This window comes from Maniola hyperantus, chromosome 16 (genome assembly GCF_902806685.2).
Source record: "Maniola hyperantus chromosome 16, iAphHyp1.2, whole genome shotgun sequence".
In the NCBI taxonomy this organism is placed as follows: domain Eukaryota; kingdom Metazoa; phylum Arthropoda; class Insecta; order Lepidoptera; family Nymphalidae; genus Maniola; species Maniola hyperantus.
The window spans coordinates 9892944-9918827 of record NC_048551.1 but is presented as its reverse complement, the minus strand read 5'-3'; the positions used below and the strand labels follow the sequence as shown (position 1 = coordinate 9918827).

The 25884-nt window shown below is 37.3% G+C and overlaps 2 protein-coding genes across 11 annotated transcripts in view; both read left to right on the top strand.

Annotated features, from left to right (window-relative positions):
* LOC117989449 (uncharacterized) overlaps positions 1–7818 on the top strand; it is a 43924-nt gene extending 36106 nt beyond the window's left edge. The window contains exons 2-7 of the mRNA XM_034976816.2: positions 696–884; positions 1260–1440; positions 3462–3569; positions 4342–4514; positions 5181–5690; positions 6362–7818. Coding sequence (XP_034832707.1) covers positions 707–884; positions 1260–1440; positions 3462–3569; positions 4342–4514; positions 5181–5690; positions 6362–6711 — 1500 coding nt within the window. The 5' untranslated portion in view covers positions 696–706 and the 3' untranslated portion in view covers positions 6712–7818. The remainder of the gene's footprint in view (positions 1–695; positions 885–1259; positions 1441–3461; positions 3570–4341; positions 4515–5180; positions 5691–6361) is intronic.
* A 4219-nt stretch (positions 7819–12037) lies between these two features.
* The window catches only part of beta-Spec (spectrin beta chain), a 73895-nt gene continuing 60048 nt past the window's right edge, over positions 12038–25884 (top strand). For 8 of the 10 annotated variants that reach the window (XM_069503816.1, XM_034976814.2, XM_069503817.1 and 5 more), the window contains exon 1: positions 12038–12346. The gene's annotated coding sequence lies outside the window, so the exon portion shown is untranslated. Of the gene's footprint in view, positions 12347–15821; positions 15975–25884 lie in introns of those variants that run through there. The other 2 variants (XM_069503818.1, XM_069503809.1) reach the window with 2 other exon arrangements.

Genomic DNA, 25884 nt, shown 5'->3' with positions numbered 1-25884 from the left:
TTTGGTTAACTTAAAACGCACTTGTACATACTTACTACTCTACCTACTTACCTAAGTATTTTATAACTCCAAAAAGTTAAAGGTGCGGGATCGAAACGAAAAGGAGGTCGACGTCCTATAACCACTTATCATTTTCATCATAATTATAATCAGTATCCTCAAATAATTATTACCACTATCCTCAAATTTTTTTGGTCGGGAGTTCCGTCCTTCATCTCAGAAGACCGATTGAGACGATGACGTTCTTGAAAATTGCAAAAATAATTGATCCGAAAATAAATCCCTTGCCTCAGTCTCCAGAAAATCATTTGTTATTGCTTTCATTTCCGCCGCTTTGACCACAAATCTAACCGCAACAGATTCTAGAGCAACGGTTCTTACATTAGGTACGTACCTAGGTGCGGGATCTATGTTTAGGTCACCATTACACGATCAATCTGGTATTAAATCAGTCTGTGAATGTGATCTCACAGGATTCGAACCGACGACCATAGATAAGGATCCAGATTCCAGAAGGACAATAAGGACCTGCGCCCTGCGCAGGCGACGGAATTGTCCGCGAGGACTTAAGTATTTTTTAGTAAATTAGTAGGATATATCATAAATGTAAAGTTATTAATTAATTTAGTAGGATGCGCAAAATCATGGCAATATATCAGTTTAAAACATAAACTTTACCCTTTCTTTGTCTCCAGGGCGCGCCAAGATGTGGCGTGCAACACTCTTGATAGTTTTCGCTGCGGGCGTGCACTCTCGCCCAAACAAGGTCCAAGACGTGACCACATCTTGTGACAAGGGCTCCATTAGCATACACCTTGAAATGGAGCAGCCCTTCAAAGGACTAGTCTTCAGCAAGGACTTCTCCAGAGAATGTCGAGTTCAAGGTTAGTAAAGTACAATTTACAAAGTACTCTGTAGTCAAGTACATACTACTTTTAGGGGGTTGCCCCTGGCAAAGCATGACGTGAATTCTAATACTATTTCGAAGAAAATCTAGACTTTATACTTTGACGTAAACCTTTTACACCTTTATTACCTGTTATCTGCCAAAGTTACCATGATCCAAACTTCATAGTCACTGGTCGTTCTTCCCTGTGTTGGGGACAATACGCAGAGAAACTGTCAGCCTTTATAAAATAACGAAAGTCTGGCACGCGCTGGCTATAGTGTTTATGCTGGCATGTGCATCTGTGTTCCAGTTCCAATGGAATCCACAGACTAAGTATAATTACAATTTTGAATGCCTGTTCAATTTTCAGGTCAGATGCAGTCAAAGATATCACTGCACTTGCCGACAAATGCTTGCGGGGTGCGGACGTCAACACTCAACACCACGGTAGACGAGCCAGGAGACCACGAAGACTTGTACTACACAGTGGAGCTGGTTGTCCAAATGGACAGGCAGTTGCAACAGTCCTCGGACCAGGATTTGATAGTGAGGTGAGATTTTTCTCATCTATATTCTATCGGAGAGTATAATTTTTACATACTTAGGTTTTTGGAGACTGATCTACGATAACTCGACTAGCTTCCTCATCTAGTTACCTACTTCCCAACATATTTAAAAGTTTATTCCCGCTTTGGCTGGGAATCGGTACTTCCTGCTAAGGTGAGGCTGCGAGAGTAGATCTCAGGAGCTATTATGATTTCAAGAGTGTAGAACTCTGAGGCGATTATCGCAGTACGATCGCAGTCGAATTGCAGCCATTCCCCTATAGTCGCGCGATCGGGCTCGGAGATTTAACATAACTCCCCGCTGATGTTTTACTGAGTAGAAATATTATATATATAGGGTATTTGGCCATAATCCACATTTACCAAACACACATTACATAGCAACATAAACTACTGATTGACCTATGCTGGTAGGTACACCTCGAAAATGCTTCAGTAATAACAATTTGTCTAAGTGCCTCGATCAGACATTTCGTAATACTTTAGTCAGCCTTGACATTTGCTAATACATAACTGAAGGCGTGGTATGGGAATAATAATAAATCTATCTCTATGATCTATCTACAATCTACATTCTACCGGTACTGGGTCGAGCACTGTCGGACTCAAATAATAAATCTTAATTACAGAAACAAAATTTTTGTTAAGTGCAAAATGGAGATTTAGAAGAATGTTCTTTTTTAGCTAGTGCCAGGATCTATCTAATGTAATCTAATCTAGTAATAGGTAATATACAAGAACCTTATTGAAAAAGCATCACCTGCCTAACTGGGTTTTTTATTTTTTTTATTCGATTACAAGTTAGCACTGCGATCTCACCTGGTGGTAAGTGATGATGCAGTCTAAGGTGGTAGCGGACTAAGTTGTAAGGGTTATGGCAGTTTTACCCTGCCTAGGTAAAGTGTCAGAATGGGGCGCACAAAACCTAGTGCAATTTAACCCAACTAAAACACAGGTTTGCGCGTTTTCTGCCAAGAAGTCCCCTTTTACACTGCCTCTTCTCTTTCAGAGCACTCCCCTCACACCTTCCAACAGCATTGGGATCCTTGGAGTCCACATTTCGAGCGAGGTTCAATTCCGCGATCATTTGGAAAGCAAGGCCAAATTAGCCTCCAAAAAGCTTGGGGTGCTCAACAGAGCAAAGCGGTACTTCGCGCCCGAGCATAGGCTCCTACTCTATAAGGCGCAAGTCCGCCCTCACATGGAGTACTGCTCCCACCTTTGGGCTGGAGCACCCCAGTACCAACTCCTTCCATTTGATCGGATCCAAAGGCGGGCTGTTCGACTTGTGGACGATCCCAAACTAACCGGCTCGTTGGAAAGCCTGGAGCACCGCAGAGACGTTAGCTCTCTATGCGTGTTCTATCGCCTGTATAATGGGGAGTGCTCTGAAGAGCTTTTTGACCTCATTCCACCCTCTTTTTTCTACAACCGCACCGCGCGCCACCGTAAGGAATTTCACCCTCACCATCTGGGTGTCTGGTGCACTTCGACCGTCCGCTGCGCCAGATCCTTCTTTCCACGCACGTGCAAACTGTGGAACCAACTCCCATCGGCGGTGTTCCCACTAGATTATAACATGGGGTTATTCAAGGGGCACCGCATCGGCGGCTCCTCTGGTGCTGCAAATGTTCATGGGCGGCGGTAATCACTTAACATCAGGTGACCCGCCTGCTCGCTTGCTCGCTATATCTATTTAAAAAAAAAAAAAAGTTTTACCCCATATTCTACACGGCACCTACCCCATACCCCATATTCCATTTTTTACATACCCCATACCCCATATTCTACACAGCAACATACCGGAACGCTAAATCGCACGGCTTTGCCGGTATGGTGGTAACTAGCCTCCCACCAGACCAAACCAGAGACAATTTAAAAATATGAATTCCCAAAATACCCCTGCCAGGAATCGAACCAGTGATCTCCCACTTATATGACCACAGCGCTATGTTGCCAGTTGCGTGATACACATTCGTCTAACATGATAAATATGTCCATTACAGGTGTAAATTACAGCCGCGTGCGGTGCGCATCACCAGCTCGGCGCTCGAGGGCGTCATTAAAACTAAACTACGAGAAATGACCGGACACGGACACGACAAGCGGATGAGGTAATATTGAAACTGTACCTTAAACTGTACTTTAGGTAGGTACTTACTCGTTTAGAAGTTGGCACATGATGGATAGAGGAAACGATCATTATCTAAATAATTAGTAGGTAGGTACTTACAGGAAATCGCAAGGAAAAAGTTGACGAATCTACCAAAAGTCCTGTTTTGTTATGGCCTGTGGGGTGGAGAGCGTTTAGCAATAAAATGCGTACTTATATTTAAAAAAAAATCTTTATAAGCTGTGGCTGGATCCATACGTCATCTTATCTTAGACAGTATGAGATCTATAGAGTGCAGTTTGACTTTGCTCAGGTATCGCTTGCATAGGTAAATCTGTGTAATTTTAACTGAAACTTCAGTTTAAGCAACGACAAAATACGCTCTTATCTAAAGACCTTAGAGATAGAGGAGGTATGCTACCCCGGTATAAGTCCCGCAAATTGCTATTGCGCTGGAACCATGTCTCTTTAACATCGAAATGACGTCATTTTGACGTCCGCCGAAATAAAAATATACCATCAACTCGAAACTTCAGTGTAGTGCTGACGTCACTAAAATTGCGGCCACGCGCATTGGCAATCCTTTAAAGATCTTTAAGACTAGTCTTAAAGATCCAATATTTACTCTAGTACTCGAAAGATGGTCATTGAGGAATTCCATTTACTATGGAATTTGTTAAACACATATTTTGTTCTAATTCTCTGTGATAACTGATAAGCTATAATCAGACAGAAAATCAAATGTTAAAATCTTTAAAAAAAAAATATTTCAGAACTGGGCGTAACCGACAAGGATGGGACAATCCTGCCGAGATGGAACAGAGGCAGTACTTGCTGGAGTCGGCTCGAGCTTGGATGGACTTGGCTCCCACAGTTGCTGGTATTGAACCGGCTACAGTGGAGGTTGGACAACCGACCAGACTGCTCATACAGTGCACTTTGCCAGGTAAAGAGCTTTACTAGCCAGCACTTCGGCTATGTTCTGGTGATATTTCTGATGATCCTTTCTTAGTGAAGTTTGGAGGTAGAGATAGAGAACCAACATATAAAATCTAAAACTTTATGGAGCGTTGAAATATTATCAGTTCATTATCATCATCCCATTCACTAATGAACACAGGTCTCCTCTCAGAATGAGAAGGGTTTGCGCAGCAGGGCTTAATCAGTTAGTTTCTCCTTTTATATGTATAGATTCCATGAAATTCTTATGATGAGAGGCTAGAATATACATTAAAATGAAGGTGTACTAAAGATAAAGTAGTTTGTAAAATCTAAACCCCTAATTAGTGGTTTCTACGCGGCATGGTAATAGTAGGGGGTAACTAATATCTGTAGCTAATACCTAAAGTACCAAACCAGAAATTAGGTACGAATTCTTAAATTGACTCAGTAGGAGATCGAACGTCTGAGGTCTTCTACTAAAACTGCAGCACGCACTACTATGCCAGAAAAATCGTCAGTGTTCACCAGAAATAAGTAGATTTAATCAGTAAGATGATGATTCTACAATCTGACTAGGTAATCAATGAGATTTAACGTTGGTGGCAACCACCTTCATTATTTTTATGTAAACGAAATCTAATCTCCTAATTCTACTTATAATGTTTTTCAGTTGGAGTTGGTCTTCGCGTGACTAACTGCGTAGCACACGACGGATTAGGCGAAGCATCACAAAAACTCCTCGACGAAGCCGGCTGTGCAATCGACGAAACCATTTTCGACAAACCATCCGTGCATCGGCATAAGCAACGAGAAATTGACTTCTCCGATAATCCAATCGATATTAACCATGGAAAGGAAACCTTGAAAATGTCCAAGGACCCTGAATATATTTTCAAGAATATGATGACATACCAGCATGCGGTGACCATATTTGCAGCATTTAAGTTTCCTGATAGAGCAAAACTGCACTTATCTTGTGGTATAGAGTTGTGCAGAGGTGCTTGTCCTCAAGTCGATTGCAAAGCTTTGCAGAAGCCTCAGCAGACTAAGGATGGGTTGGTGAGGAAGGCTCGATTGGACAAGGAGGCGAAAGGGCTGGTTATAGATAGACTGGAGGTGTACAATAGTATAGAAGTTCTTGCACCTAACATCGAGTTAGAAGATGAAGCTTCAATAAGAGGTAAATATTTGTTTTTACTTATCATCATCATCATTATCAACCGAAGACGTTCACAGCTGGACATAGGCCTCTTGTAGGGACTTCCAAGGTCTTGCGCTGTTTGAATCCAGCAGCTCCCTGCGACTCATTCGATGTTGTCTGTCCACCTAGTGGGGGTTCTTTCAACGCTCCGCTTTTTGTTGTGAGGTCGCCATTCTAGCACCTTGAGACCCTAAAGTATATCATTCAATTAGCCTGCGTAAGTCACATCCAAGCGAATGGGTGACCGACTTTTCACTTTAGCTTTTTTTGCAGCTTCCTCGGAGAGCATGTTTAGCCGTTGGTCCCGGTTATATTATCACCAGCTTTTACATCCTTAATTTTAGTATAAGCGAAAACCAAAACGTGTCAAATATTTTTACATAAAGAATATACTTATATACAAAATTTCAAAAATATTGAATGAAAATTTACGAAGCTATAAGCTTGTTGTGTTGAGTCGTTGTCCTCGCAAAACATGGTCACCCCGTGCTAGCGGCTGTGAGCGAAGGGGATGGCTAACGTCGATCGTGCGCGCTGCAGTTTGTGCGGCTTAAATCAGCTGGTACATGCGGACATTCAACTAGGTGTTCAAACGTGCAGGATTTTAAATCAAATTATCTTAGATTGAACCAAAATTATTTGTTTTACAGGTTCAAGAAGGATAGAAAAGGACGAAGAACTTGTGCGCGGTTTCTCCCCTGGGGACAAGACGATTTGCCTATCACCAGGAAAAATGGCACTAGCGTTCTGCGTGTTAGGAGTCATTTTCCTTTGCGCTATTGCTGTTGCTTTTGCGTCATTAGTGCGAGCGAGACGAAGGACAACTCGAGAACCAGTGCATACATCCCTCTCTTTCTACACTGGGAGTAAGAGTATGTTCTCTTCTAGTGGTAGTAGTAGTTCAGGCTTGAGTGGAAGTAAACTACTTTTGACTGATAGTCCCTACATGGATCACCATTCGTCTTCTAGCAATAACTGGCCCTATACTAGGGCATTCTGATTTTGATATAGGTACCTAGGTATAGTACGCGACATATCGAGATTACAATCGGGGTATGAGGCGGGAGACGCCCCGCACACCCACACGTCACCCGCGCCGGGTTAGTGCGGGGGCTGTGCGGGTGTACGGGGCGGTTGTCCCCACCCCGATTGCTATCGCGGCATGTCGAGTCTATAGGTAAATAGAAGTTATTCAAATTGTTTTGCACAAAAATGACTGATTTTAAAGTAAGTATTTTATACCCGCTATCTGATGCCTGCAGTGTGGCTTCGCATGGATTCTGCCATTTAAAACTCCCGTGAAAACTCTTTGATTTTCCGGGATGAAAAGTAGTAAGTAGGTACCTACGTCGATCTGTTGCGGCGAGACCAACATACACACACACTTTCGCATTCATAATATAGATAGCGATGAGGCTTACAATTTAGGTATTACTTAGTTATAGGTGGGCATTTTACATACTTGTACCTACTTACCTACCTGAAAATTTTAAGATCTCTTAAATTTAACTTCCTACCTATTTTTCATTCCCTAATAGGAAACAGCTAAACCCTTTAGTCTAAAATACCATACAGTAGGTACGCGGCCGAAAGTAATGTACATCGGAGTTTAGAATGACATTTCGGCTTCGTAGAGTGTTGTCTCTGTCACTCGTAAGGTATATGACGTTTTGTCGGTCTCAGCGACAGGGACAATGCTCTATAAATCTGCTATCTCCTTCTAAAGGTCGATGTACATTACTTTCGGCTGCGTACTGTAACAACTCATTACTTAACACACAGATGATCGCGGAAATTAACTCTGTACTTTAAGTAAGTTAGTAAGTTTATTTATTGTGCACATAAATTTGTAAAAAAAAAACAACAATTTTTTTTAAATAGTTACCTACTAAAACTAAACCAGAAAAACTTGGACGTTTGCGTGGGTGGTGGATCCATAGAGATAGAGTGGATCTGATTCCCAACTAGCACCTGTGACCTGTGTCACTGTGTCTAGGATATCATTTCCATTCCCGATGCGGTTTGCGCATGGTTTGCGGCTTGTAAGCTCGAACTCGCTGACCGTTTGAACATATTTTGTCAAGAAACAGAGACAACTTGTACACAATCTCTAAACTAAACCTAATTAACAGATCTAAATCTAGTGCTATCCTTTTCCGCAAGCAACATTATGAAAGGGATAGCAATAGATTTAGACGTGCCATTTTAGTTTAGCTTAGAGATTGTGTACAACGGAATTAGCCACAATGTAATGCTGCTAATGCACTATGGCACTATATTTCGTCATGGCTAGGGTACATGTACATACCTAATACCTATTAAGATTTATCAAACACGCTGTAAGTAGGTACTTACTGACAGAAAAAGTACCTAAAGTAAGTATAGGTCGATGTATTTTTTGCTAAAGCGGCTGTCCTACTTACTCTTAATGATCTTTAGCTTTAAGCATGAAACTTAGTTTTATTCTATTGACAATAATTATTGTGTCATTTGAGGAGGTGCTCTTGTGAGTTCTGCCTTCGTTATTTTGTATCTTTTAGTAGCACATAAACTTATAGTCGCCTCGCTCGAAATGTGGACTCTCAGCTCAGTGAGTCAGTGCTGTTGGAAGGGGTTAGGGGAGTGCTCTGAAAGAGAAGAAGTAAGTGTGGTAAATAAGGCCTTCTTGGCGGTAAACGCACATAGAAAACTTTTGTATTTTTGGCAATGTGCGTCTGCGACAGGTTGAGATGGCAATCGGAGTATGAGGCGGGGTGACGCCCCGCACACCCGCAGGTCACCCGCGCTCGTTCGCACCGGGATAACGCGAGGGCTGTGCGGGTGTGGGGCTCCCCGATTGCCATTTCAACCTGTCGCGTACTATTAGGTACCTTACAAAATAAAACATGGCAGAATATTTTAGCTGTAAGAATGTAGTTTTATTGATTGTGTAACATTAGCACTTCCTCGAAAATTGTTTATCAGTGTTATTTATTAAGTATTTATATATACGTTTTATTATTAAAAATATTCTTTATTCTTCGATAATATTATGATCTTTTAAATTGATCCTTTCTACATTTTGAGCTTAATAAAGAAAATTCAATAAGAGATGTTGTTTTTATTAAAGCTCAGACAGACAGACTGCAGTGACATCAATAGGGCTCCGTTTTTACACTTTGGGTACGGAACCCTACAAAGTGCCTCCTGTTGGATCAAGCTGCTTGACGGACCCATCAAGCTGCTTGAGCAAGCAAAACAAAACTACGTGCTCGCCATCAAGCCGCTTGACTGTCTCGGAAGTCCTTAATCAGCGGAAACCGACAAATCTGTATGGTGCAGTATTATGCAGCATGCGATATGCACCGCCCGCCTTCACATTACCAAACATGCAGGAAAAGACAGGCACCAAGCAAAGCAATATGCAGCACCACACAAATCCCCCAAGGGCCCAACACACACTCGACGTATGGCATAATATCGCTTGCTGCATGTTGCACCATAGAGATTTGTTGGTTCAGCCTTGGTTTCAGCGGATTGAAGCAAATTAATAATCTAGATCTGTACTAATAAATAAAATTGAAGCGTCTGTCTGTAATTTCGAAATAACTACCTCATATAGTTATTTGAAGTGATACCATAACTGAATTAAATACGTTTTTTTGTCTGTCTGTTTGAACGGGCTCCTTGGAGTACCTAAATGTATTCTGAGGGCCGCTCATTCAGATGACCGAATGCTCAGGTAATTAACTGACATCTTCTATCTTCTAAATATATAAAAAGAAAAGGTTACTGACTGACTGATCTATCAACGCGCAGCTCAAACTACCAGAAGGATCGGGCTGAAATTGGCATGTAGCAGACAACTATTACGACGTAGATATCCGCTATGATTTTTGAAAATTCGATCCCTAAGGGGGTAAAATAGGGGTTGAAAATATGTGTAGTCCACGCGGCCGAAGTCGCGGGAATAAGCTAGTCAGTAATAAGAGTTACAGTGCGACAGAGGCGACAATGCTCTTTTGGCGCGTGGCGAAAATCAGACCTAACGCCGCCATCTTGTGAAGTGTCACGTCACCCACCCTGTCCCCTTATATGCGGTTTTGCTAAGTAAAAATCTGATATTCACTGTATTTGTTCAATATTAGAGCCATTCCATATACATAACATCACGATACATCCGATAATTTATAGCTATGTTTAGTTAGCACCATAGATTAATATGTATACCTGTTAGCACTAAGTAATAGTTGAGCTGGTAAACATGATAAGTTGCAAGTCCATGGCCTTTGGCCTTAAATGGTTTTATTATTGGTTCTCGATTCGGAAACGGAGACGGCTTTCCCAAATTCTCATTCACTTAAAAATTAGATAACACTTACACGATTTTCGACATTGACATTTTCAATACCTATATTCCGTAAAATTGAGGAGATTTTATTTGCTGGCAGCCTTTGTTCTACAACTACGCGCCCCTGTCAATGTCATTCAAGTGCCAAAAGAGCCTTGTCGTACAAGAGATGAATAGGTATGGAATATGTATGGAATTCTCAGATGAATTAAAGATTTTTTTTTTTAATTTTTTTTACGGCCCTGGATAACAGTCCTTTAAGGCCTATTAAAGATTTCTCTCTCAAGGAACCATCAAGGAACAAACCATACAAACTAAAGTAATAATAATTGTCCATAATCTTGATAGTGTGTACTACACCTTATCAGGTGATACACCATGGACAATTAATAAATAAAGATGTTTGTCTCTATGGTTCATGCCAAAGTATGACATCATTTGTGTCAAAGAGTAGTCAATAACAGATATGATGCAGATATGTATTTCGTTGTCTTATTCAATGTATTTTTGAAAAAATATCTTAGCCGACACCTACCCTCTTGAGAGAACCTACCTTCCAAATTACAAGTTAACAATAACAATATTTCAAACTTTCCCATACAAACTTTCATCCCCTATTTTACCACTCTAAGGGGGATTTTCCAAAATAACTTGTACAGCACGTAATTACCTTCCACCAGTTAAAATAACAATAAATTAAACTTTCGCATACAAACTTTCATCCCCTATTTTATCACCCTTAAGGGGGGTTTCCAACATAAATAATACAGGTTTTTTTAATTATTTAAAGCTGATAACCCAAACACTGATTTTTCACGTCTCTAACTTTAAAAACACAGGACTTTCATACAACCTTCCAAGCCCCACTTCACCTCCTTAGGGGAGGATTTTATCAAAACCGTTTCTTAGGTGATACCTACATCTTAGAAGGAACCTATCTTCCAAATTTTTGAGATTTCGTTATTAGTCAGTCAGTCAGTCAGTCAGTGAGTAAGTGGTATTTCGCTTTTAAATAAATAGATAGATTATAAAAAATAAAATCGTGAAATAATAAATTCCGCATGAATTGCAATAAGAAATTTAGGCATGTACCTACCAATTTTTTTTACCGGAATCAAAGCTGTTGCTTAATAGAGAAGAGATGAAAATGTATTGTATGCTATATGTTATGTATTATGGTTAAGAGTCTACTTTTACTAAGCTATTATAGTGATGGTGATCGATTTGCTATTGCCCATTGAGGAGTTCCGTCCTCCGTTTCCAAAACTGTTCATCAAATCTTCACTTAACTTACGTGGTACCAACTAGATCGTTATACTGTCAGGTTCGTAGCATGTAAGTTTGGTGAAAAAAAATGTGAAAATTGGTTCAAATGTGACGGAGTTATGCAGTAAAATCGATAAAATATTTGATCCCGTATTTCGAAAAATCCCTAATGTTTTCGGGATATAAACTACCCTATATGCTAACCCGGAGTATCAGCTACCACTGTACTAAATTTTATTTAAATCCGTTCAGTAGTTTTCGCGTGATGCACGCACAGACAGACAAAAATTAAAAAAATAAATATTTTTGGGGTCGATAATAATGTTTCCTTTTCTCCGATTTTTTTATATATTTAATGTACAGAAATCGTCCAGTTACAGTTTTATTATCAGTTTTATTAGAATTTATGGATTTTGAAATATTTGTCTGGGATACCTACTAAGGCATAATTAATAATCCCGTAAATTAATTTGAGCCGATTTAAAAAATCCACATAATTAATTTTAAACCAACAGGATAAAAATATTTTAAAAATGAATTTTCAATAGCCTTAAATGTTTAAAAAAAAAATAGTTTTTAGTTCTCAAGCGGGTCACCTGATGTTAAGTGATTACCGCCTTTTAGGAATTTGTTGGTCCACCCCTTGAATAGCCCCATGTTGAGATAATCTGATTATTTCAGATATTTTAAACTTACCAGTTATACATCTGCACTACAGCTTAGTCTATGGCATGGGCGGAAAGGTGATGCTTTCGCGGCGGCGGTCTTTTGCCTTGCCTTCCCGACGCCCTGTTCGTACTCGTATTCACGGATGATATTCAGACTGTTTCTATATGAATAGTGATTATTTATAAGCGTCGTTGTTAAGAAGTGAATGGTTATGATATTAAAGTAAAAAGTTGACTGTGAGACTAATAATAATAGTTTGTGTATATTCGACCCGATATCTTGGAACAAGGTGATCCGTGATATTTTGTGAGTTCTACGTTTATGTGTGTCAGCTGTATTTTAAAGCGGTGCTTATTAATTTTAATTGAAGGTAAGCTGTTTCTTTTCAAGGTTAAAACTTCAATTTTTTTTTGCCAATTGGATTCTTTCAATAATCAATACCAAATTGGTTACCTCATGATCATGATGCCTAATATAGGATAGTGGCACTCATTTTAATCGGCAAAACATTTAATTATTTTGGTATTTCACGAATACTGACACAGTCCTGCCAAAAAAGTGTTTCAGTGCAATGATTTTGAAGCCATTCATGGGTATGGGTCATTGGATGTAACTGCCATAGTAACAAAACATAATTTTTCAGACATGAATTTTCCTAAAAATCCAAGACATTTTTTAAAAATATATGTGGCTATTGTAAAATAGCGTTTCAATGTGTAATCTACCACACCCCAATCTATGTGTTTGTGTTATCTAATATCAATAATTGTAATATACTTACCTAAGTAATATTTGAACTTACATTGGTAGGAATTTGTACCTTAAAGTATTAATACAATTATAATATAATAGATATACAATTATCTATACTTCAATTATTTATTAGTTGACACCCTTGCTTCACTCAAGCGGGATTTTTGAAAATCTGTGAGGGTGTATAATTTTAAAAAATTCCGAAACTTGTATTGTAATAATATTATGTAACTTTGGTGTAGAAATCTCAGAGATTTCGGTGTATATGGGTAGAAAAATAACTCGTCCTTTTTTAAAGTTGGTTAAAAAGGTAGCCTATGTTACTCCTTGGTTAATCCTCTACTTGGTTGTGAAAGTCCTGTCAAAATAGGTTCAGCCGTTCCGAAGATTAGCCCATTCAGACAGACAGACAGAAATTTTAAAAATGTGTGATTCAGTTAGTATTTTACAGTTCAAATAACCATAATATGAGCTATGAGGTAGTTATTTTGAAATAAGTTTGTACTTTCTATAATTTTTGTCATACTGCCTCTCCTAAGAACTTAGTACTTCTTAACTTAGATTGAGCCATATAGAGTGTACACTATATTATATATTTTGTATTTGTAGTACTTACTTTCGTAATATGGGATTAAAATTCTTCGTGAGATATATAGTCTTATAGAGAGAGGGTTATTAAATAGGGAATGAAGTTATGATAATTGGTACTTGGACTTTTTTAATTCCATCCTCACAATGGCTTTCCAGAAATTGCACCCCTCAATGGATTTACAGAATTTACACCCGAGTGAAGTAGGGGCGGGTCAGCTAGTTTAATTATATTTTGATAAATGGTACTAATCAATATTTAGTCATTGGCAGCAGATGGCCGATTGGATTCAGTGTATATCAAGGCCTCTGCATAATGCATGCCGCATAAAGGCATTGTGGAATGAATAAATAATGAAGTGTGATATTTATTTCAAACCAGTTTCTATTGATGTACAGTTATAGCAAGAAACAATACTTATTGCATACCATCTAGTTAGGTAGGTGTATTATTAATTTTGGCTGTTTATTTTTTATTATTATTATTTTAGGTTAATTAATATTATAAATGCGAAAGTGTGTCTGTCTGTCTGTCTGCTAGCTTTTCACGACCCATCCGATGTTGAACCGATTTTGACGAAATTTGGTACAGAGATAGTTTGCCCCTGGGGAAGGCTACTTTTTACCCCGTAAAATCAAAGGGTTCTCACAGGCTTTTTAAAAAACCTAAATCCACGCGGACGAAGTTGCGAGCATCATCTAGTAACTTAGTAAGTCACATTTGAAGTTAATGGCTACAAGTGTAAACGAAAAGTTGAATAGTTGTGTATAAAAATCAAATGCTTTACTAATTTTACTTTATTACAAATAAAAAAAGAACAGTTAACTACATAGTTGTCACTTTATCTGATTTGATCGCGTAGATTTCTGATAGGTATCTAAAATGTTAAAAATGGTTATCCAATAACTGTTATTGCAGACAATAGTGCTAAATTCGACTTTATACAAAACATGGATATGGTGATTTGACTACAGGAGTTAGAAGTAGTTAGTCTTACAGGACTAGAAATCATGGCAGTTTTTACCTGTGTATACTAGTGTATAGTCGTTATCTGTATGTGTGTGCATTCAATTAAATGTAAAGAACGACTAATCCTCGAATGCTGTTATAGTGGCAATATCAATACACACTCTATGAAAATTTCAACTCTCTTCCTACCTATGTACCTACCTCCTATACAATGTTAAAAATTTTGAATTTGAACAATAGTATAAAGTTTGTGTGTATGTGTGTGTGTTTGTCAAAAACTACTAGAGATGACATTTGGCTGAAATTTAAAATAAAGATAGATTATACCCTCGATAAACACATAGGCCACTTTTTGTCCCGGAAAATCAAATAATTCCCGCGAGATCTTGAAAAACGTAAATCCATGCGGACGAAGTCGCGGGCATCAGCTAGATTACATAATTTTTTCACAAATAGAAAATGATGGGCACTTTTAGGCCTAATGTCGACTTTCCCCTTTGCCTCTCCTTTGAAAGAGTTCTTGTAAGATTTGATTTATTTTGTACACTGCCTGTGATAAAATTACAAATTAGATTTTCCAGCTTTGACCGATTTAAATTTCTGTAGCGTGTCTCCTTGTTTGAAAGTAATCGGCGCAATAAATTGTCCCCAGTATGTGCCTAGAGCTTAAAGCCATAAAATCTGAAGAGTTTAATTAAGTAATTATTTTAATAAAACAATTAAAGTATCGTCGAATGATGAACAATATATTTAGTGATTTTTCCGTATCCCACTGTGGGTTGCAATTTTTTTTGTTAGGTGGTATAATTTTATCAAAGCTAAATCAAACTGGTTTAAAATTTTAAACAAATATTACCAAAAAAATGTAACGTTTAAAAGTCACGCCATTAATTCGCCGTGTCCAAGGGTGTGATAGTAGAGGTGGACCATTTCACAGGTAGCATGTGAAAAATCACGTGACAAACCTTTTCATATTATGTACAGCCATCATCATGAAATGAATGCGGCATTAGAAATACACATTCTGTGAAAATTTCAACTTTCTACCTATAACGGTTCAGAATCAGTATAGGAGGCAGTAATAGGTCACACCCTTGGGGTACGAAACCCTGATATCCTGAAAATTACTATCCCTGAAGAGCCTGTGAAATCACTGTGAAGAAAAATTATAATTTCACCACATGAAAATGATTTGAAAAATAGCAACAATGCCCATCTCTGTGTGATAGGGTGGCAATACAGTACAGTATCAGTGATCTGTGAAATCACTGTGAAGAAAAATTATAATTTCATCACATGAAAATGATTTGCAAAATAGCAATAATGGCCGTCTCTGTGTGATAGGGTGGCAATACAGTACAGTATCAGTGATCTGTGAAATCACTGTGAAGAAAAATTATAATTTCATCACATGAAAATGATTTGCAAAATAGCAATAATGGCCGTCTCTGTGTGATAGGGTGGCAATACAGTAGGAGGGGCGCCTGTACTAGGGATATGCGGACCGCCGGCGCCAGGAGTTCCCGATCGATATTGCGGACTCGCGGCTCACTCCGACAAAACTGTGTCGCGACGCGCTCGTGCGTCAGCCGCGATCGTTCGTGTGTTCTAACGTTCAATTCACTGAAATACTCTGTGCAGTGCTCATTTATTGGATTGGATATGAGATAGTCGTCGATTTTCACTGGTACGTACTTAAGGGATACCCTGAAAAGGGAAAACTCTTGGGAAAGCCCATATTTACGAAGATCAATAGTTTGGCGAATACGTATTGTGCCCATTTATCTTATGGGATGTGAGATAGTTACCGATTATCACTAACACATCTTCATTTCTTAGGGACGCGTTTAAAACTCTTGAGAAGGCCATAAAACTTCCTCCGAAGCCCAATAGTTTTTAACAAACATGCACCCTGTTGGCTGTTTAGTCTTATTTTATCAGATTGGATGAGATAGTCTTCGATTTTCACTGGTACGTACGTTAGAAGATACGCTAAAGCGTAAAAAATCTTGGGAGGGCCCGTAAAATTTCTGCCGTAGATCAATAGTTTGACGAATGTCAGAATAATATGATGTCATAAGTTCACAGTTAATTAGGAAGTCTGCAGGCGTGAGATAATGTTTATAAATTGAGCTTGATACTAAGAAATTCTCGAGTCGTTTGAGATGGTTGTCTGTTACGCGTTTTCGGCTAATCCTCATCACCATGCATGAAGTTAGAGCCCATAAATTACTTTACTTGTTGCCTTAATCCTGTAATAAATAGTGCGTATAATACGTTTTTATCCTATTACAGTACATCGGAGTTTCCGCATTCACTTGGCAATTTAATTTGCTGTCTCTTTCCACGCCCCTAAATGACCTAGAAAGCTGGGGAAATGGGTATAAAGAGCAGGCGCGAGCCTGGGCTGAGCTCCAGACGGATAAATTAGTCTGAAAAAATGATTCAATTTTTTTCGGGTCACAGTCGGTTGTAACCATTGCTCATCGCCCTGAATGTTTGTCCAATTAAAAGGTCAATTAGTGTGATCTAATGCTTGCAGTCGATTTTTTATGACATCATATTCTAGGCTTAGAAATGTTATAAGTAGTGAGTTTATATGTTTACGCTGCGACTGTGCTCTGAATTAGCGGCTAACTAAAATATAATAATAAATAACACATTGATATATTTCGGTTAATACAACACTCCACAAAATATTGAACTCTATACAATTACAACAAGAAATACTTTAGTTCTATAAAATATTTGCTTACTTTAGCGATGTGGTACCAGTGTATTTTATTTATCGAATAAAAGTATTTAAATAATATTTTAATGAGTCTTATCAGGTCAATATTTACTTTATAGTTTGTTACATCATGACATAACTATCATAATTCGTAAAGTTAGACCAACAACAAGATAACGACGTACCTACCTATTCTGATCTAAAATAATGTAAGCGTAAGCGATCTTACGTTTAAATAAAGAAGCTAAATAGGTAATTCCCTGATTATTGTACATGTAATTAATACTTGCCATTAAGTAATGGTATTTAAAAACCACTTTAATTTTTTAGTTATGCTGTGGTAAGTACTTACTAAATTAAACGAAGAAGACGTATTTGAATAACTAATTAATGATAGTTATCCATTCAACAATCCCTGCACTTGCAGCAATGGACAGTTGTTCGTCATAATTTTGGTAGGTAATGTTCATGGCTTGTTTTGTGCTACTAACTTCTAGTAAACCACTTAAGTATCGTTAATCTTGTTATATATATTATAACTGCACAAAAATCCATAACTCTAAAATAAGTGCCTTGATTAATTTATAATACTCTCTGTAGAAAAGGAAAGCATATTCTATTGTCTTCCTCACTTAGATATTTGCGAATGTCTTTTGTCCTGCTTTTCTTTCCAATTTAACTGTAATTTGTGCAACATTAAAAGCACAGCTTTAATAGGTACTAGTCACTGAGTGTTTTCCAACCTAATTGTCAATATTCGCCTCCCACATATTGAGGTCATTCGCATATGGACGCCATAAGACGTCCACGCTGAATAGCATTCCTGTCTTGAATTATGATTAGATGGTTTGGTACTTTTATTTTGAGTGCCGTAAGCTATCCGGTTTGAGATTCCAAAGAAATATAAGATTGCTGCGGTTTAGAATCGTTGTACATTCTAAATTATTGTTCCATTTTTACATAATGTCTGTATTTTATCAGAGTGGTCACAGACGATAATAATTATGTACAAAACTAGCAGAATGGAAATAAAAAAAAATAACATTACAAGGCACTTTTCTTATTTTCTTACAATATCTTTCATCTCAATCTCTGTCATACCTACCTATCCACTAGTCTCACGCAAAGTCTCCGGTCGAGCCTCAATAGCTCAACCGGTATAGGAGTGGACTGAAAACCGAAAGGTCGACGGTTCAAATCCCGCCCGTTGCACTATTGCCGTACCTACTCCTAGCACAAGCTTGACGCTTAATTGGAGAGGAAAGGGGAATATTAGTCATTTAATATGGGTAATATTCTTTAAAAAAAAAAAAAAAGTACGTCAGAAGTCAGAATATTTCGGGGAATCTATCTTCTCGTATTTGGTTATAGGTGAATTCACATTTGAACTCCCTTTGCAATGGACGAGAAACCTTTTCCTTCTCCATTGCAAAGTAGTTATGTTTGGTAGACTATTTTTGTTTAACTATGATATTTAAAACTAAATAACATAATTATTTCACTGTTGCTAATACCAGATTATTATCATTGCAATGTACTTCTGCCTATAATTCCAATTAAACTGCTGATTACCTACTGATAATAATCACGAATGGGCACTCGACCGTCTCATCCTTAATGATGTCATACAACAGTGCATTTGCCTTCTATGTTAGTTGTTACTGTTGATGTCACCACAGAGTCTGCATTTAAACGCCCACTATGATGTGTATTTAATTAATAAACTAGTTGTAAACCAGATTCGTATTCGGACTAAAAGTGTAATTAAATGAAATATTCGTGTGTAAAAATGGTGAGTTGAGAAACATCGCATAGGTTTTTTGAAGGTTGACAATTTCAAAGAGTTGTTAGAGCATTTGACTTACCAGAACAAGATCTCTGAGAACTCTGGAGTCTTAACGAAGGGGCTGTGTATTAGGTAAACTAAGTTGTAACACCTGAAGTAGATGAGTATCGATCGTACTTCGTAGCGATGTGCAAGCCACAAAATAATGGACAAGTGCAACTATTTCTTAAAAAACATACCAGAAGGCGTGCCAATAAAAGTTGGAGTGCATAGTCTATGCAAGATATAAGGAAATGTGTTAACTTGGGTTAACATTACTGAAGGACTCTAATTTTTAGGAGGAGAAATGGAAAATCAATTGCAAATAGACTGGAATAAACATTTTAAAGCAACAAAGTTCTTAACATTTAGTCATGTACAGAGAATATTCGTAAGCTTTATCCGTACATGGTCAAAGGAATAATCTTTCAGTTGCCTCATACAGCGTAATTATTATGTACAGTATATATAAACAATCGAGCATAAGAGCGGTGTGTCCCACATCTCGCGTCCTTCTACAAATCTACAATAATATATTCACAGTTCACACAAACTCAAAGCTCATGTTCCATTAAGCTAACTGTACTTAGCTACAAAAGTAATGTATCATGTGTGTGTAGCTAAAAAGTGAGACGTGTTACGCAATGGAGCTTACGACTTACGATTGCAAATAGTAAATAAGTGTACACGGGCATACTTTATTCTGGTTTAAATGCAACAAAAACGAGCAATGTTATTTCTTTCCTCTATTGCTAATTTGAGTGAGTCAAGTAGTTACTACGCTTATAGACGTCTGGTAATCGTAAAAAATAACATGTGATATCATCGCTACATTCAAACTCGACGACTGTTATGCTCAAAACAAGCCAAGTTCCCTTGGTTTGGTAATACTCGTTTAAGTAGAAAATATAGTTTTAGCTCATTCGTTGCATTCTGGGCACTATCCTTCTAACGAATTCGCATTTTTAATGAAAAAAGCTGATACTGACAAGTGCGATATACAAATATGACAGATGATGTCCAGCACGTACTAGTGGAATGTAGCAGACATAACGTGCAGAGAGAGATGTTTGTGCAGAAATATATAACATTAATAAATATGACATAGGTGGGTTTTACGAGTCTTCTCAGTAGGTATACCGACAACAGAAGATTTTAAATCGATTATTGAAATATTCCTGCACAAGCAGTAATATGTCTTCGGGTCTATCTGTTGCATTCCATTATAAAATTTAGATTGTAATTTAGGTTACGATGGGGCTGGCTTGTCCATGTCGGATAAAAGTCCCATTATTATTATTATTATTATTATTATTTATTTATTTATTTATTATTTAATTAGAACGGCCATAAAGCCAATTACACTAATTAAACTACGAGTACAAACTAACATAAACATACATACAAAAATTGTTAAAATTATAAATTTTAAAAAGCAAAATTATAAATTTTCACAAAAGTGCAAAATCTGACCCTTGAGGTCAGCCCATTTGTCAGCAAATATGTCACAGCGAGAGGACTCATTCAGCAGCGCGTTGAGCGCAGCCAAAGTTATAAAATTAAGAAAAAAAACTAACGGCCGTTTAGTAAGTAAATAAATTGTTGTAAGTCCGGTCTCACCTGCCTTACCAAATTTGGGAGAGCGTCCGGTAAATCTGGAATTAACTTGTTCTGCCTTTAAGAACGAGTGGATGTACGAAATAGTTTTTAATCGATCTTCGTAAGGTTTTTATTTTTGATGTTTTAGTTTATATTTCAGTAATCAGCAATTCTGGCCAGACTAGTTTTCCTTGCCATTGAATTTTAATTTCGCTGGAATAACTAATTTTACCTTTTTATAACTGGTTGTGTTATTATTCAAAAGTTGTATGAACAATAAGGCTTCTTCTTTTTATTGATCTCTCATGTATTCAACTATTGTATAGCGACACAATGCCTCATTAGTTTAATTTATCCTTACTTAACTGATTAAAATATGTTCTAAAGTTACAACATTAGCTACCTATCAGACAATCTTGATATTGCCTTGTCTGAAAATATTATCTCTGATTAGTTCTTTGATAGTATTTATAGCATGTCAACTAACATGATTGTAGCAAAATGTTTACTTGTTAACGATCAAGTAGTTATAAATAAACTTACGTTCTTGCTTAAGTCTCACTATGACCTTATCTTGCGTCTTGCGCAATGCATTTTTATTTGATTTTAATACGAGAACGAGAATATATTATTATGTTCTGAGTCACACGATTGATTACGTAATAATATGTTCTACTTCAGTTTAACTATTTACTTACTCGTTTCGATTTTGTTATCAATAAGAAATTCGGTGGCACTGTTATCTTATATTATTTGACATGTTGACTGACCTATGATTTCATATAATGTGACAATACAAATTATAAATAGCTAGGAACAATCTGTTTTATCCCAATAGAAGATAATTTACTACTTAATTCTTGTGTTATTTATTTATAGTTGAACAATTACATTTGATAAATTTGAGAATTTATTTTGTTTCAGGTATGTACATATATATTATGTGTTTGTCCTTTGGCTTTGATTCTGCGACAGTACGATTCATACATGGTACAGGTATGAAAATGTTAAACTAAGTGCCAAGATAAAGATAACAGTGGGTGAGCCCAAATTTCAATAACTAGTGAAGTAAAACTACCTGTCGTTCGTTATTAACAAATATAATATTTTTTGCAGTAAGTCTAAGCATTGTTTTAATAGTATGCTACATTCCACCGTTACTCGGTAGGTACGTTACTTCTGGAATCATCTTATAGGAATCTAAAAATACATTCGGACTAGCCAGCGTCAATAGCGTGAATTAAATTTAGGGGCCAAGGGCCAAACATTACAACCATCTTTGCTTAATATTACAAAACTATGGATTTTACATTATGTAAGTTATGTCTATAAATCTTCTAAAGATTGTTAAGATTTTACCAGTTGCCACACCACAGAGGTAGGTTAGATGGGTATACCAAAGAGTATGCTATATTATATATAGAAAAGTTTCGGCTACTAAGTTTAGCTTGAATGGAAATAGTGTGATAATTTATGGAGGTACTACGAGTGACTAGTGAGCCCACTATGTTTGAGCAACCAAAACGTTAATTGTGCTAACAAAGGGCCGAGCACGTAGACTTTCTAAAGTACTCTTACTGCAACGGTGCCATTGTATAGAGCGATTGCTGCTTCGGAACACAGAACTCGTTTTTCACTTGGGCTTTATTGCTTTCTTCTTTTGTGAAGTTGCTTCGTGTTAAGATAGATATGTATTTACCATCTGTAATAATGACAAAAAAAATATATAAGATCAGTACTCTTTGTCATCCACAGGTTAGAATATAACTAGATAGGATAAAAGTTAAAACTACATAATTTTTAACCCGAACTTCTCATTTAGTATAGTAGAATTAAGCGAAATAACACGATTCTACTAAACTTCACTAAAAAGTTTCTTGGTTCTTGTTTTCAACATAAGTACTAAAAATATACATTCATGAGCTTGTCACCTACTATTGTCATGATCAAAAGCTCTTCTACTAGTGGTTTGTTTTGTATATTTTAAACCCCCTTTTTTACACAATTCGCCACGCAATTCTGACCTCCAATTATGTGCGTTGTATGATTATAATACTTTTAGGTTAAAATTAAATTCTTAACGAGTTTTGAAAAACCAGAAAATTATATTTTTCTCTTGAAAGGAGGAAAACAATGATGATGTTTTTAATGTGCTGCATGTATGAGTAATTGTTCTTCTCCCTTTAATTTTCTTTTGATGTAACTGAAAGTTCGCGAAAAGTAATCGAAATTTTAAATCAGCCTGGTGTTTAAATTTCTCGTTTGTTATTCCGCCGGGAGTCCTGAGTCCTACTCTATCGGGTCGATGAACTTGAATCCAGTCCACGTCTTGCACTCGCCGCCTCACGTAACAACCGCTTTCTGTACATATTCGCCTATAACATAAATATGTGGACCTATATCTATCGATACCTGCACGTGCTGGTGCCATATGCCGAAGATAGAAAGTCATATCTGTGAATTCGTATGATACACATCCAATAAGTAAATAGTCATTTACAAAACTTGTGGTTGTCTATTTATTGCTAACTGGTGCATTCGCTGAATTTTGATGGAGTTACTTTGGCTAATCTGTGAATTTTACCTGAATATTCGTATTGAATAATTGGGCAACAGACATGTTACATTAATTATCTTTTGTCTAAATTTTGCATTATGTAAAAACTGTCCGTGGCCATTTTACATAAATTGTACAATAGTACTTACATCCTTTACAAGTACTTACATTAATATGAAACACAAGAATTAAGTAGTAGTAGTCAACTTGACGTTGAATGGAACATTCAGTCCACAAGAACAATTTGTCGGTTGTTAGGCACAATTTGTGGCAATCAAGGCTTACGGTCATCTTCCCATGCTAGTACTAACTGTGATATCATCTTATGAATGAACTATGATGCAACGTTTGAAGCCATAACTTGTACATCTTCTACAGTAACTTCATTAGGAATCTGGATTTAATCTAGATCAAAAATCTTTTCCTCTTTGACATTAATGACTTTAAAACTCTGTTAAATATATGATTAACGTGAAGTGGAAATTCTTCATTACTTACCGCACAATATATTAACCCTTTTCCCCTTCAAATTCCCTTCATATGAAATGATCAAAGAGCTTCGCGTTTCCCCTACAGGAGGATCGTCTACATGAAACCTTTTAAATGCGATCTTTTTATCGTCGTGTTATTTCGTTAGTTGACTCCGAATTACGAAAGAATACCATAAACCTAGTTATTTTCACACTTCACTGATTTCAAAAACTTATTTTATTATTTTAACATTTCCTGCAACATTTTTTGATGGTTTGCAATGTTTGTCTCCGTCAGGTTATCTTGAGGAAAGTATGAATTAATAAGTTTTGTAGTTTCCAATTTTTACGGACTCATTTTTTCTTTACTGTAAGGGGCTCGGGACCAGTGGTAGCACCCATAGAGACTTTTGCTCAAGGCACTGAAATCTATAACATATCAAATTCCCTGGACATTTAACTGAAACCACATTTTCAAAACTTTAGGCCCGGGGTCCGTTTTCATCAATAGATTCAGCTGGTTAAAGTATCCGTATAAATGGTCTTTTTAAATGTTCCTCTGTATCTGCTGCTACTAAAATTATATTGCGTACTCAACCTTTAACCTCACTTGGGCTATTGTCTTTAAAACTGTTTGCATTTTACTCCCACCATTACTTGAAATGATGCGGCAGCGAGGTCGGAAGCTTAATGGCATGCACTCATAGGCCTTGCGCTTTATTTAACATGAAACAAACAGTTCTTTTTGCCTCTCCGAGCAATGTGTACAGTTATGCTTGACCCATTTTATTCACGAGGGTCTGTTAAATGTTCATCTCTTTTCATATTTGAAATAGCCTGTTCTATATCCCCCAGCGTTTAATTATACACAGATATAGAGATTAAAGGATATAACGGCTATTTCATAAAGCAACAACAGCAGGAGTTTTTCTTGGTCATTTCGCTTTTTATAGAGCAGTCATGACTGTCATGGTGTTGGACATTTTAGTGCTACGGCAAAACTATATCTATCTCCATTGTCTGGATGTAGTTGAGTCATTTTAGATTAGGAGATTCAGTGGTCGCATACCACTGGATGCTACTTAGACTTTGGAATAGGAAAACGATAGAGGCGCTGATTCTGTTGCCTTTCTCTAAACTAAATTTAGAGTATCTGCATCTTTTTTTATTAATATTGCTAAGACGCGGCGGAACATGAATTTTACATTTAAAGACTCTAAATTTTAGTGCACGCTACAAATAGGCTCGCGACTGGCAGCTAAAGTCACGAGATTTAACAGCTCTAAATTAAAACTATCAAACCGTGCCCGTCCTTTTCATAATATATCAGTACCATTGTCTCTAGGAGGAGTAGGGTTGTATTGGTATTTTGGAATATTTTATCATCATCCCACAATTTCAGGTAAAACACTCAAGTTTGATTACTAAACCTGGCCTAGCTGTGGATTTTAAGGTCACTTGCACTTACGTAATGCAGTTAAATATGATGTCTGTTGCTAATTGCTAAATCTGTTGCCCAGACTAGCGTCTACTTTCCTGACTTGACAGAGCGACAAGCTGTCCATTCAGCCGGTCGAGCTGACCCATTGGATACATTTCGCTCGGGGCTGGTTTTACCACTTTATCTTATCTATCACTAATATAATATTGCGAATATCTCTGTACTCAGTAAATGTTTAGTTTCCCAGAGGCAAGGCTGAGCATTCATTATGCAGATAACGTTCATATTGTTTTGTTGTAAGTTTATTGTAGGAGGCCATATTCATCAGCGAATCTATCAATTGGCTAGCGGATGGCAAAACAGCGGTCCCCGTTATGTCTTTTGTATCTATTGACGTTGTTTATATTTTTATCATCTGCTTTATTGATAACTAGCTGATGCCCGCGACTTCGTACGCGTAGATTTAGTTTTTAAAAATCCCGTGAGAACTCCTTCATTTTCCGGGATAAAAAGTAGCCTATGTCACTCTCCAGGCAACTATGCCCATGCAAAAAATTACGTCAATCCGTTGCTCTGTTGCCACGTGATTGAAGGACAAACCAAAAAACAAACACACTTTCACATTTATCATATGGGTAGTGACTAATTAGCAGTTGATATGCCTGCAACTTTATTCGCGTGAATTTTGGATTTAAAAAATCCTGTCAAATTAAACAGGTAAAAGAGATGAAGAATTTGTAACTGAACTCTTTCTCAAAATCGATTTAACGGATAGTCAGTGAATAGTTAACAGAAGATGGACTAACACACTGGTTACAAAGTTTTTGTGTTGAAAACTCGTCAGTTCTTTATAGTGGAGTTAATCTGTAGGTTCCATAATCCAAATGCATTGCCCATGCATTGCCAAACGTGTCCCATAGCGTCCATAGCTTTTATCCCCACTTGCACCAGGGTCCCGTTTTCTTGCTAAGTCG